Here is a 13,330-nt window from a genome sequence, read left to right as displayed (position 1 = left end):
ATGCATTTTTCGGTTCTTAATTGGCTCACTGGGTGGGGACGAGTTCGAAGAGTATTTTTGATGATAATTGCTTGTGTTACATTAGAGATACAAAGGGTCAACATTGGTATCATTATTCAACATTAGAATCAAGTTAGATTTAACTTTTTTTAAATATTTAAAATTCACGGCTGTCGTAAGACGTGAATGTTGATGATTTGAAGTCATATGTGAAGAAGGTCTTCATTACCTGAAAGGTTGCAGAATTTATTTTAGAGTGATAGAAATTTCAATAGATTTTACTATCGTTTGACAAATGTTGATAGTTATCTTATTCTGATATCTCCGTTCACTAAACACTGACAAACTACAATGCTACAAGGAACTTTTCTTCGCCGTTTTTATAAACTAATTATTTTAAATTTTACACAAATCTCACTCAACAATTTAAAAAAAAATTATTACATTGTTACATGTTTTATATTGCAGGTTTGGGTCTACTATTGTCATTTTCGTGTAGCTTCTTCTCATTCAAATTGGGTTTGCTGTATTAGACCTTGGGATGTCATATTACAATTAACTTTATCATTTCTTTGAGCGTATTGCGATCGTTATTCGATCAATTCATAGCTTAAATTGATCATTTGTTGTCGGTAGCGATCAATATTGACTGTTTCTCCAAGTTTCAACAGTTACAATACATCACAGCAACCCGGTAATCACACGCAAATCACGTAATCTTAGATCACGTAACCAAAGAGATTTGGCATTGCAGTTGATGGATCGGTTAAACCATCATTTTTAGCTTGGAATTTTCAAAATAAATCCATTTTTCATCGCCTATTACTGTTCAATACAAAAATGATTTCCTTTAATACACCTGAAGTAGCATTTCACTAATGAGTTTTCGAAGTATCAAGAACTTCGTCACGTCGTCATATAGCATCCTCGAAAGTGCATTATAATCTATTCAAAATAACAGTGAACTCACGTAATTAATATGTTTAATGTGTTAATGATAAGTCTTAACATGTAATCGAATAAGACGTGTGCAAAATTCTTCAAAATATTAGTTCTAATAACATTATTATTTTTATTCTAATTCTTAATAACTTAGTTTATTATTCTTCTGATTGAAAATTCCGAAGCCATTAGATAGAGGGAGAAACAGATTGCGTCTCTAATCGGTTATTTCGAACTAAAACGAGATAAAAGAGGCCCCATCTTGACAATAAAATAGAGAGAGAAAATAGAGATAGAAAATAGAGAGAGAAAATAGATAGAGAAAATAGATAGAGAATATAGAGAGAGAAAATAGAGAGAGAAAATAGATAGAGAAAATAGATAGAGAACATAGAGAAAGAAAATAGAGAGAGAAAATAGATAGAGAAAATAGATAGAGAAAATAGATAGAGAAAATAGATAGAGAACATAGCGAGAGGAAATAGAGAGAGAAAATAGATAGAGAAAATAGATAGAGAACATAGAGATAGAAAATAGAGATAGAAAATAGATAGAGAAAATAGATAGATAAAATAGATAGAGAAAATAGAGAGAGAAAATAGAGAGAGAAAATAGAGAGAGAAAATAGATAGAGAGAATAGATAGAGAACATAGAGATAGAAAATAGAGATAGAAAATAGATAGAGAAAATAGATAGAGAAAGTGGATAGATAAAATAGATAGAGAACATAGAGAGAGAAAATAGAGAGAGAAAACAGATAGAGAAAATAGAGAGAGAAAATAGAGATTTTTATTCCATTATTTTATTTATACTAGAATGTTTTTATATATCGAAGCTAAAGTAAACTAAAATTGGTAAAATGTCAATGTTAAATGCGGTAATATTGTACAGTTTTGACCTCATAAATTGAGATGACGTGGTTCACTGCTACTTTGGATAGATTATATGTACTGCTGAGTATATGCAGGAGACGCCTTTGGAATTATTTCTATTGAAATAGCAGAATTGAAGCAATTTAAACTTAATTTACACAAGTTCTATTCACTCTAAAAATACATCCTCTATGGGAAAGAAAATGTTTGCGATCTGTTATGCATACCGTAAAGTTTTTGTCAATTACTTTTATTAAAATAGAACCCGTCCCCATTTCTAAATGAATCTCCGACATCGGCTTTAATATATTCTCAGCTACGAAAGCCACACCGATAATCAGGTACCTTGCGCGTTACAAGGGGTCGATCCGCCGGTACCACAGCTAGGTTCCTCGGTAGTTCCGGTAGTTTTTTGTACCGGTGTGGAAGCGTGGCTGGTGCTCGTAGAAGAACCTTGGAACATTACAAGAACATCGGTATTTGGGCGAGTGTCACCGCACGTACGGACTGTTTAACTACTGACAGAGGGTTGGGAGTGGTACCTTTCAAGTGAGAGTGCAAGTGTTCCTGGGTGTTGCTGCGCTGGTGGTGCAGTTCCCCCGTCAGCAGGCCGATGAGCGACTGGCGCTGAGGTCGTTGGGTTTCGTTGGTCATGTGGACGCTGGGTTGGGGGTTTTCTTTCTTGGAATCATCCGATTCCGTTGCTAAACAAAATTATTTATTATTAGGAAATTATTTTCTATTATTTATTACAGCAATCTAGTAAAATAACACTAATAAGGTCACTTAAGTCTCTTGTATCTTACGGGAGTATCAGTTACAAGGCATCGTGATGATGTTACCATGGAAACTAGCGATGGCGTGATCCCAACAGAAGGAAAGAAATTTGAACCGTCGCTGTAAACGACTGTCTTTACAGATCAATATAAAAATTCTCTAACATATTACTCATCTCAACTTATCAAGTGAGTACAGCTTTTAGTAATGATTTACTAAAAATTTTAACAGTAACCAACGAACTTCAGAGTATATTTCAGTGCCCACTGTTGTCAATTTGTATTAATTATAATACACAACGATTAGTATGTATGTGAATGAATACTCTTATTTTTGGCTTTAACTTTTTAGTTCGTTCAGTTTTCATTCAACACCCATATCCCAATCATTCTCTAGATTTGTTCCTAAACTGTGCACTGATTGGATTCCCAATATTTCCGCCCTTCTACACACATCATCTTAATGAAGGAAAATCTTATGCAACAGGGTGGTAACCCACTAATTCATTAATTATTCATCAAATATTCAAATAATTATCAATCATTGACCAATTCTGTATTTTTTTTCTAAGATTAAAAATGACTGTTCATGATTTATTAAAAATAAGTAGAAACACCATGATTTGACAAAAATATTCAGTTTCTAAGCTTTTTTCTGGTAACCTTGCCCTTTCCATTTATGAAAAGAGTTATTTGTCGTTTATGTCAGATGAAACTATTATAATATATTTATGAAAATATAGGACCCATCGCAATTTACTGATTGTAGTCTTAATTACAATAATGATTACATTCTTTTATTAAAATGTCTCCCCTTAAGTTCTTTATTAAATTTTCTTTATAGATCTGGATAAGATTGATTTGGTTTTCACTCATCTAGACAGAAACAGAAGAAACAATTTCTCTAGCGCTAGTTAGAACACATAGAAACTACATTAACTCGCTTTTTTACTGCAATAACTTTAACATAGAATTAGAAAAACATATTTCACTTGCACAATCTCGATTAATTTAACAGTAACACTAAGAGTGTGTTTGCCATATATAATTATTTTATAGTTACTTAAATTATCGACTCAACAGACCAATTACCCGTTCATTTTCATTCCAAAATGCTTTTCTGTCTACAACGGCATGACGATTTCGAAATTTAGGATGTCTCGGACCCCATTTCAATAAATCTGGTGAAGTTAGGCATTTGTTTTTATCCAAATTTGCTACGGTTTTAAAATTACAAAGTACTTATTCTACGATAGATACTTTGGGTTTAACATCCATGTCACTGTTTTCAATGTACACTGAGTTTTGCTTATAACTTCACTGAACTAGATCAAATGGTTTTACTATTGTTAATCTTCTGACTAAGCCATAATTATCTAGGGGCTGGAGAACCTCAACATTGATGTTGTGTTGGAGCCTTTGTTTATGAATTTGGGTATAGTTATTAGTAATATTATCGATATTTTCTACTTTCAGGTCCTTATGTAGATTGTTAGAGTACCTTGTTTTGGAACCTTTGTATGATATTTCTATTGCTTTGGTTGGTAAAGCCAAATCGTATTATATACTATTATATAGTTTTGAATATATACCCAATAACTAGTACATTTTTTGTACTTCAGCGTAAGTCCTTGGCTTGATTCATATACTGGCTTGTGCTTGATTGCTTTGTCGGTGAAATCAATGCCCTGATTTATTTAGATTCATTATGATGTGCCATTTTTTTTGTCCAGAATTGTATTTCAGCAATAGTTTCTTGCAAATTTTCGGTTGATTGAGTCTTGTTATTTCCAATTACTAGGATAGCAGTGTCATCTGCAAATGTATGAAAGGCAATTTTCACTCAATGTAGATATGCCCAGAACGTACATCAGATAAAAGACTGATCCCAATGCACTTCTCTGTGGCACACCTGCTCGTATTTTTCTCCAATCAGAATGGGCATCTCCTTGTTTAACTCTGAAGAGTCGGTAAACTATGGATAACTTGAGCAACATTTAAAAATAATGCAGTACAAATTTAATTGATTTTAATTTCAAGTGATATTCTTATCACATTAGTGATTCTATGAATCTGACGAATCGTGGAATATTGTTTCCTGAAACCAAATTGGTGACCTTCCTGAATAAGATACTTTTCCTCAATGATTAGTTTTAACATTTGCAATAGAAGTTTTATTAGTGATATTAGTGATATTGGCCGGTATGACGATGTTTCTTGGGTTGGCTTTCCATAGTAGTGGTACATACTGTAATCTAAATGAAGCATTTATTAAGTTGTTGATCTTAATTAGTGCTTTTCTTAGTGGTTCCTTTAATATTTTCCTAGTAAAAAGCTGAAAACCAGTAGTTTTTTGCGCTAATACCATTTCTTTTTCTTTCTTAATCTCGGTTAAAGTGGCATGAATCTGAATTTTCATCCTGTCCGGTTCTGTAATCGTTTAACTTCATCTTCTCGAGATGGTCTACAAATTTTGGGGTCTCTTAATATCAATGGTGTAGAAAATGATTTAAGCTATGTTGGCCTCTTAATGAGAATTATTGTGTTTTTCACAAAATACTTATAAATAAATGAAATGCAAATATATGTACTAAATTTCTAGAGAAGTATGTTCTGTAAAACTGCTCATACAGTGATCATGCAACACTACAGGTAAATTATATTCTTCATGATAACGTTCGATGTGACGTTGATCGCATGACACAGAAGATCCTATTGAATTTGGGATCGAAATTTTCTTAGCACGCGAGATATTCGCCAAACTTGGTACCATGTGACTACAGTTAGATCCGATCAATGAGAAAGTTTTATTGGATGAACAGTTTAAAGTGCATCTGGGACGACGTAAGGTCGTATAAAATAATGAAGAATATTTCAAAAATTAAGTTTATTGTTCTGTGTCTTTTATATGAGATATATTTATTACATGAGATATATTAACTACATTTTAGTAATAATAAATATATATCCCGTAGTTATTGTTTCAATTCATTACTTTTGTCAGATATGATGTGTTATCTAACTATAGATTCAACTTAACAAAAATGCCTAATGTACTTACATTCGGATAGTTCTTCTTTTAATAGCTTCATCTGATTCGCCAGGTCCATCAATATAGCTCCTTTGCTTTTGGGCAACGGCAATCCGATGCTCCTGATCTTATCTCGAATTCTTTGATGCATATTTCGTTCGAAATCGGAGATTGGAGGTTGAGCCAACTGTAATAGTTTGTGGTAAGGTGATTATTAATAAAATAGTCTTATACCAACCTTGAGGAAAATGAAAGGTTGCATCAAAATGTACAGTGGTGTTCTGTGAGTAACCACGAAGTCCAGGAAGTCCCATAAGAATGGTGATGCTTCGTTTCTTTTCCCCAGTTCCCTCATCGTTCTTCCTATTTTTATCCAGTCGTTAATGAGATGTTCTTCGAAGCATATTGCTGAAAATTATGGCTAAATTATGGCTTGCTAAATTAATTCAATGTTATTATCTATAGTCCTTCCAATAAAACAGCCAATGCACGTGATCAACACTGTCGAACGTATTATCAAATTCAGTTTATAAAAAGTATTTAAAACAAAAAAATTGAACCGACTTGCTCGTACGAGGAAAAATACGAATAAAGAAACAATGATTGAAAATAAGGAACGCTTCAGGCCCCTGGGTCCACTAGCTAGCCTAGGTGATTCAACAAATATTCTAACCAAAGTAGAACAACAAAAAGATTCCCTCGCCACTAATCGAACCACTGCGCATCTGTGCAGTGGTTCTGGAGTTGCCTGCAATATCTCTACAGCTTTCCATATGATATGGTTAGTGCTCAAAAAGCAAACTGAACGGTTTCTGTAACACGTTGGCATTATACACAAATATATGATTATATTAGATAAAAAAATATGTGAAAACTTTTTACGTGCCTTTCAAATTTGAGGATTTCCTTCGATTTCCCCGGATTCTAACTACTAGACTATTCTAACTATTAGAGAACTATTAGAACCTAACTTGGTTCCAACGGAACCATCTTGGAAGTGCACTATTTCGAATAAAAAAAGAATTTTGAAAATCGGTCCATTATTGACGGAAAAATCGGTGAACATACATTAAAAAAATATACAGTTGAACATAGAACCTCCTCCTTTTTTGAAGACAATTAAAAACGTTAAATGTCTTTTAAATTCGGACCATTTTTCTTTTCCATTTTACTAATTAGCATTACTCTAGTAAAAAAGAACCAGAATGAAGTCTGATGCGTCTGAACATGAAACCAAATCGGTCTATAAAATTCGATTTATGTTGATACTGGTCGACACCGTTGTCATATTAAATCCGTTAATGTAAATATAATAAAACAACTCTCACCTACAATCAATTGTGACTATTTAATTAACTGTAGATTAAGTCCTTCAATAAAGATGCATTAGATGTACTATAATGTTAAAATAAATTATATTTTATAACGATATTTTGGTTTCATTACTTTATTTACGTTAATATTTTGTTGTCAGAGTCAAAATAAACAAAAATTTAAATTTGGTGCGGCACCGTTGCGTTATAAATTTTGATGACGTTCATTGGGTGTTTTATTGGAAGGATTATAGTTCTCTGTTATGTTTTAGTTATTTTAAGAGAGTATTTTAGTCTAGTAATTTGAATAAATCGAGTTATTTTGTCGTGGATTTCGTACTGCCAAAGCTTGATCCTTTAAGAGTAAGCTCTTAAGGGGGATTTTCAAAATTTAAATTCTTTTCGGAGATACAGCTGTTTTAATGACGCGGCATCTAGAAACTGAACTTTAAACATGTTTTGCGAAACTACTTTCAACATGAAGAAAACCATAAATTTTTTACAAAAAAACATGTCTGATTTGATTTTCATTATGTTCAAATATAGTAAAAATTCAAATTTTGTTATAGTCCCCTTAAAGGTACATTTTTAAAGGGTTAAGTTTTGAAAATATGAAGAATTGTTAGTTGTATACTAGTTTTTAAAAATAAATTAAAAAAAAATAGTTCTGCCTGAACAATTATAACATAACACATTTTGAATTTAATGATTTTTTTAATAATAGGTATAATTGTTGATTTTGAGTATTTTGGAAGTCGAAATTCTATCATATTATAAAAACTTCCAGTATCTATTGGAATTCAGCAGCTAAAAATGTATCAATCATCTTCAGAGCTAGGAACGAAACTTAATATAGGGACGTGTTAATTTTAGACGCTATCTTTGTATCTCTGGTTCTGGTGAAACTACTTTACAACAAAATATGTCTGATTTGATTTTCATTATGTTCAAATATAGTAAAAATCCAAATTTTGTTATAGTTCCCTTAAGGGTACATTTTTAAAGGGTTAAGTTTTGAAAATATGAAGAATTGTTAGTTGTATACTAGTTTTAAAAAATAAATTAAAAAAAAATATAGTTCTGCTTGAACAATTATAACATAATACATTTTGAATTTAATGATTTTTTTATAATAGGTATAATTGTTGATTTTGGGTATTTTGGAAGTCGAAATTCTATCATATCATAAAAACTTCCACTATCTATTGGAATTTTTGTAGCTAAAAATTTACCAATCATCGTCAGAGCTGGGAACGATACTTGATATAGGGACATGTTAATTTTAGAAGTTATCTTTGTATCTCTGGTTCCGGTGAAACTACTTTCAACATGAAGAAAACCATAACTTTTTTACAACAAAATATGTCTGATTTGATTTTCATTATGTTCAAATATAGTAAAAATCCAAATTTTGTTATAGCCCCCTTAATGTTATATTTTTAAAGGGTTAAGTTTTGAAAATATGAAAATTTGTTAGTTGTGTACTTGTTTTAATAAATAAATTAAAACAAGAGTTCTGCTTGAACGATTATAACATAACACATTGTGAATTTAATGATTTCTTATAATAGGTATAATTGTTAAATTTGGGTATTTTGGAAGTCGAAATTCTATCATATTATAAAAACTTACAGTATCTATTGGAATTTACTAGCTAAAAATTTACCAATCATCTTCAGAGCTAGGAACGAAACTTGATATAGGGACGTGTTAATTTTAGACGCTATCTTTGTGTCTCTGGTTCCGGTGAATGTTAAACTTCCGGTCCTGGTTTCGGCGGTCGCTTTGGGATTGGGACCGGATTGCGTCGTCGCCTTGATGTTCGGTGGACTCATGGCGTGTAATACGAGGGTGATGGCGAAGCTGACGTCAGACGGTTTTATCTGGGGAACGTCTGAAACAGTTTTTTGTCAACGTAAATTAAGTTAACCGAGGAGGGTGAATGAAATACCTTTTCTGCCACTACCAACCCGCAGACACAACGGCATGATCAGGTTTATGATGGTGCTTTCGGTTTTTTCTTGGGTTGGGAATGTCGAACCTCCACATACGGTTTCCAAAGTACAAAATTCCTAAAAAATAATAAGACTAAGAAGAAAAAGTAATAAGACTCGCAGTTGTCTCATATAGTTAAAGCTCCTAAAAACTTATTCCATTTCTTCAGATGAGATCAAGGCAAATGAAATTAGAAATGGATATGATGCTATGTTGTAATTAATGAAATCGGCATTTTGTAGTTTTATCTTGCTGAAGACTCATCAATGGCAAATTGCAAAGAGATTGATTGCTTTACAAGTCTCTTTAGATATGAGCTATCATGTTGTAAAGACTATTATTTGTTTCCGTCTCTGTTTTTTTGATTCTTTTTACACACGCACACACACATACACACACATATATATATATATATATATATATATATATATATATATATATATATATATATATTCACATGGCAGCCGTATTCTATAATATAATAAGTCGAGTCTTAGTGTTTCATTAATCTGAGTGATAAATAAGTGATAACATTTAACGCACTTATTTCATCTTAGTGAAGAATAATTTACTTTAATAGTTTATATCTCGCTGCATAAGCCAGAGTCCCCGAGGAAGATGATCAAGTTATCCAGATTGCCTATATCAAGGATGTCCTTTAGATTGTCCGTAATACCATATTTCTGTCTTGGTTGTGGGTATTTCCGACATTAGGTCAGTATATGCTCGACTGTGATTGCATATAGTGTATATTGGGGATGTTCGCATTTTAAAAGGACACTATAAGACAGACTACAGTATCCTATCTTTAACCGGGAGAGAATAGATAATTCACTTCTTGATATAACGGGTTAGCCTTAACCCTCAAAAGATATATATTTATATAAATTTATATATATATATATATATATATATATATATATATATATAAATTTGACAGCTGTCGGATTATTAGTTTGTGAATTATAGCATTTTGAGTGATGCAACTTTTGTTATTCTGGAAAAAATGGGTAAAAAGGAATTTCGCGTGTTGAAGCAAGAACTTGGCTTGATGCCGAGTTTCCGGACACTGCCCCAGGAAAATCAACCATCAAGGATTGGTATGCTAAGTTTAACGTGCTGAAATGAGCATCGAATGACCGTAAATGCAATGAAATAGTAGAAACTTTAAAGATATCAACTGAACGTGTACACAATATTATTCACGAATATTGGGGTATGAGAAAGCTCTGTGCAGAGTGAGTACCGCGCGAGCTCACTTTCGACCAAAAATAACGACGAGTTGATGATTCGGAGCAGTGTTTGAAGATGATCAAGCGTAATAAACCTGGGTTTTTGCGTTGATATGTGACAATGGATGAAACATGACTGCATCATTGAACTCCGAAGTCCAATCGACAGTCATCCGAGTGGACTGCACACGATGAACCCGCTCCAAAAGCTAATATTGCCAAAAAATGTATTTAACTATGGCAGGCCGGGGACTTTTCAATCAATTGTCCTGTTATATTGGGGAAAGTTCGCTTTTTAAAAGGAAATTATGTGTCAGACTACAGTGTCCTATCTTTAACCGGGAGAGAAGAGATACTTCTAGATATAACCATTATTTTCTGATGTTGGCAATATATAATTTTGATTTTCCACAATTTATTTTTATCCAACAGGTCCCATTTAGTTGGTTCAATTTTCTGTAGAGTTCTGCTGTGTGTCTTCATTTAGATTTTTATACCAAAAGAGTATGGCCACTGTTATTGAGTTTTGTTTTCTACCCAAAATATGAAACGTTTCACGATTTTGCTTGTCATCCTTGTGTAGAGGCTATGCTAATCTTTTCTGTGTCGTTCGAATTTTGGTATATGTACCACCGAAGAGAGTACAAGTAGGTGTTTGTTTCAATTATTTTCTTTTCACTAGATCTACATCTCTTACTACCCAATCATTTCTTTAGAGTTGGAAACAGAAAGTAGTCGGGGGAGGGAGCTAAATCTGGAGAATATGTTAGATGGTATAGCAGTTCATGTTCTAATTTGTGGACTTTTGCCTGATGGCGACTATATACACGCACACCGATGCATTGTTTTCAAGATAATCGGTAAAAATGATACCGCTTTTAATTTGATTCTTGGTCTCTGCTGTTCTGTAATGTATCCATGTCTCGAAAAGACCGCTTCTGAAGAGGTCACACGCAAGAGGAATCGTTGCATCCATCTCGCGGATAGCCTTTTTTGAACATTTAGTCTTTTCCGGAGCTATTTGTTGTGCATTTCACTGAAAAGGTCGATATTACCACAGAAGCCATTGAGCCAAAACATGTCCAAATTTTCGTAATTCCTTGTTCATAGAAATGTCCTATCTGCTGCTTCACTAACAGTATGCTAGCGGTTGAAAGGTAAACACTTTCTCAAGCACCAAATATAGACATCAAAAAGTTGATGACGATGACAGTTGGTTGATATGTAAATGTTCAAAATGTGTAGTTTCTCCACACTTAATTTAAAAATGTGCTGACTTACTTGACCATCCTGAATTTGCAGAGCTATCAACCGCACCACCATGGAGCAGAAGTTTGGTGGAGGTGCTTGGCTCAAGAGGGCAGCGGTTGCTCCGGATACACCCTCTACACAGCATTCGGTCACTATTAAACTCTGAAAAATATCATTGGTAGTAAAACAAACTTTTCTTGAACGGATTTGCTTTACCTGACACACACTGATCAGCTGTTTGATCTGATGCCAGTTTATTATGTAAGGATATTTCACCATTGTATTGTAGACACCTTTCAACAGGCCAGCTGCAGCATCCCAATCTGTGTTTCTCTGAATGTAAAATTAAATTAAAAGTTTGGCTTAAAATATAACATTTATAAAATTAAGGTTAAATATCTGAATGATTTGCGTAATGAAAAATCATAATATTTATTTCGTAATAGCAGTAATAAACTATAGTCCTTCCAATCAAACTATAATATATTTTCAAATGCAGTTTGTAGAAATGTAAAGTTCGTTTTAATCTCAGAGTGGATTTCCTTCTCATTTTACCAAATAGCATTCCTCTAATTAAAAAGAGACAGAATGTTGTCTGATGCATCGGAACATGTTAACGAATAATCTATAAACTTTGATTTGTATTAGTACTGTTGAACTCTTGTAAATGTCAAATTTTTATTTATAATTATTGAAAACAAAATTTTTCAAAAATTTATTGATAATAAGTAGAGATTATAAACCGGAAAACGGTTTACGTAAAAAACCAGTCTTATACGGCACTTTAGTACGTACTTACGTCATGAATTTTGCATTGGTTGTTTAATTGGGTAAACTCTAATTTAAATATAGGGTGTTTTTTGGAGTAACACAATTTCTAACTAAAAGAACTGTTTTATTTGACTGTTTTGTCTTCTGTTTGAAATTTCATTCTTAGATATATATACTATACGTTTTGAGAGTGTCTTTCATCATAGTAGTGATTTTATTGAGGATTGCTATTGCTCCAATTTGAGCAATTTTTTTCATCAAAGCTTACTTTATAGAAATATTAAAACAATAACAAGTCCTCGGCCTACCACAGTAAAACACATTTTTTTGGGCTAAATTAGTTTTTTTTATTCAACATAATTCCCTTCAAGGGTGATACATTGACTATAGCGACCCTCCAACTTCTCGATATCATTTTTGTAGTACGATTTGTCCTTTGATTCAAAATAAGCCTCATTTTCGGCGATCACCTCTTCATTCGACGAAAATTTCTTCCCAGCGATCATTCTTTTGAGATCTGAGAACAGGAAATTGTCGCTGGGGGCCAGACCTGGAGAATACGGTGAATGAGGAAGAAATTCAAAGCCCAATTCATGGATTCTTGCCATGGTTTTCACTGACTTGTGACACGGTGTATTGTCTTGATGAAGTAGCAATTTCTTATTCTTCACATTCGGCCGTTTTTCGGCGATTTCATCCTTCAAACAGTCGAATAACTCTATGTAATGGTCGCTGTTGATGGTTCTTCCTTCCTCAAGGTAGTCAATGAAAATTATTCCATGCGCATCCTAAAATACAGACGCCATAACCTTGCCAGCTTACTGTTGCGTTTTACCACGCTTTGGACCGGGTTTATCGTGTGCAGTCCACTCGGATGACTGTCGATTGGACTGTCGGAGTGACATGATGGAGCCATTTATTACGCTTGATCACCTCGCAACACTGCTCCGAATAATTAACTCGTCATTGTTTTTGGTCAAAACTGAGCTCGCGTGGCACCCACTTTGTACAGAGCTTTCTCATACCCAAATATTCGTGAATGATATGATGTACACATTCAGTTAATATATTTAGAGTGTCTGCTATTTCATTCAGTTTCAATTTACGGTCATTCAATATTATTTTGTGGATTTTTAAATTTTTTCA

General features: G+C 33.2%; 1 protein-coding gene and 1 non-coding gene across 2 annotated transcripts in view; both read right to left on the bottom strand.

Annotated features, from left to right (window-relative positions):
* unc80 (unc80, NALCN channel complex subunit) overlaps nucleotides 1–13,330 on the bottom strand; it is a 109,235-nt gene that overhangs the window by 16,268 nt on the left and 79,637 nt on the right. Inside the window, 8 exon segments of the mRNA XM_076413785.1 lie at nucleotides 2,161–2,268; nucleotides 2,358–2,519; nucleotides 5,653–5,809; nucleotides 5,861–6,030; nucleotides 8,602–8,829; nucleotides 8,887–9,007; nucleotides 11,444–11,575; nucleotides 11,630–11,746. Of these exon segments, the coding sequence (XP_076269900.1) occupies nucleotides 2,161–2,268; nucleotides 2,358–2,519; nucleotides 5,653–5,809; nucleotides 5,861–6,030; nucleotides 8,602–8,829; nucleotides 8,887–9,007; nucleotides 11,444–11,575; nucleotides 11,630–11,746 (1,195 nt within the window).
* On the bottom strand, nucleotides 10,701–10,807 carry LOC143189394 (U6 spliceosomal RNA). Its single transcript, XR_013003851.1, has one exon. It is a non-coding gene; the product is annotated as a U6 spliceosomal RNA (small nuclear RNA).

This window comes from Rhynchophorus ferrugineus, unplaced genomic scaffold (genome assembly GCF_030347505.1).
Source record: "Rhynchophorus ferrugineus isolate W39M unplaced genomic scaffold, kcgeb_rfMv2 rfM1, whole genome shotgun sequence".
Lineage (NCBI taxonomy): Eukaryota > Metazoa > Arthropoda > Insecta > Coleoptera > Curculionidae > Rhynchophorus > Rhynchophorus ferrugineus.
Note: the sequence above shows the minus strand (reverse complement) of the source record. Positions and strands in the feature narration are given on the sequence as shown.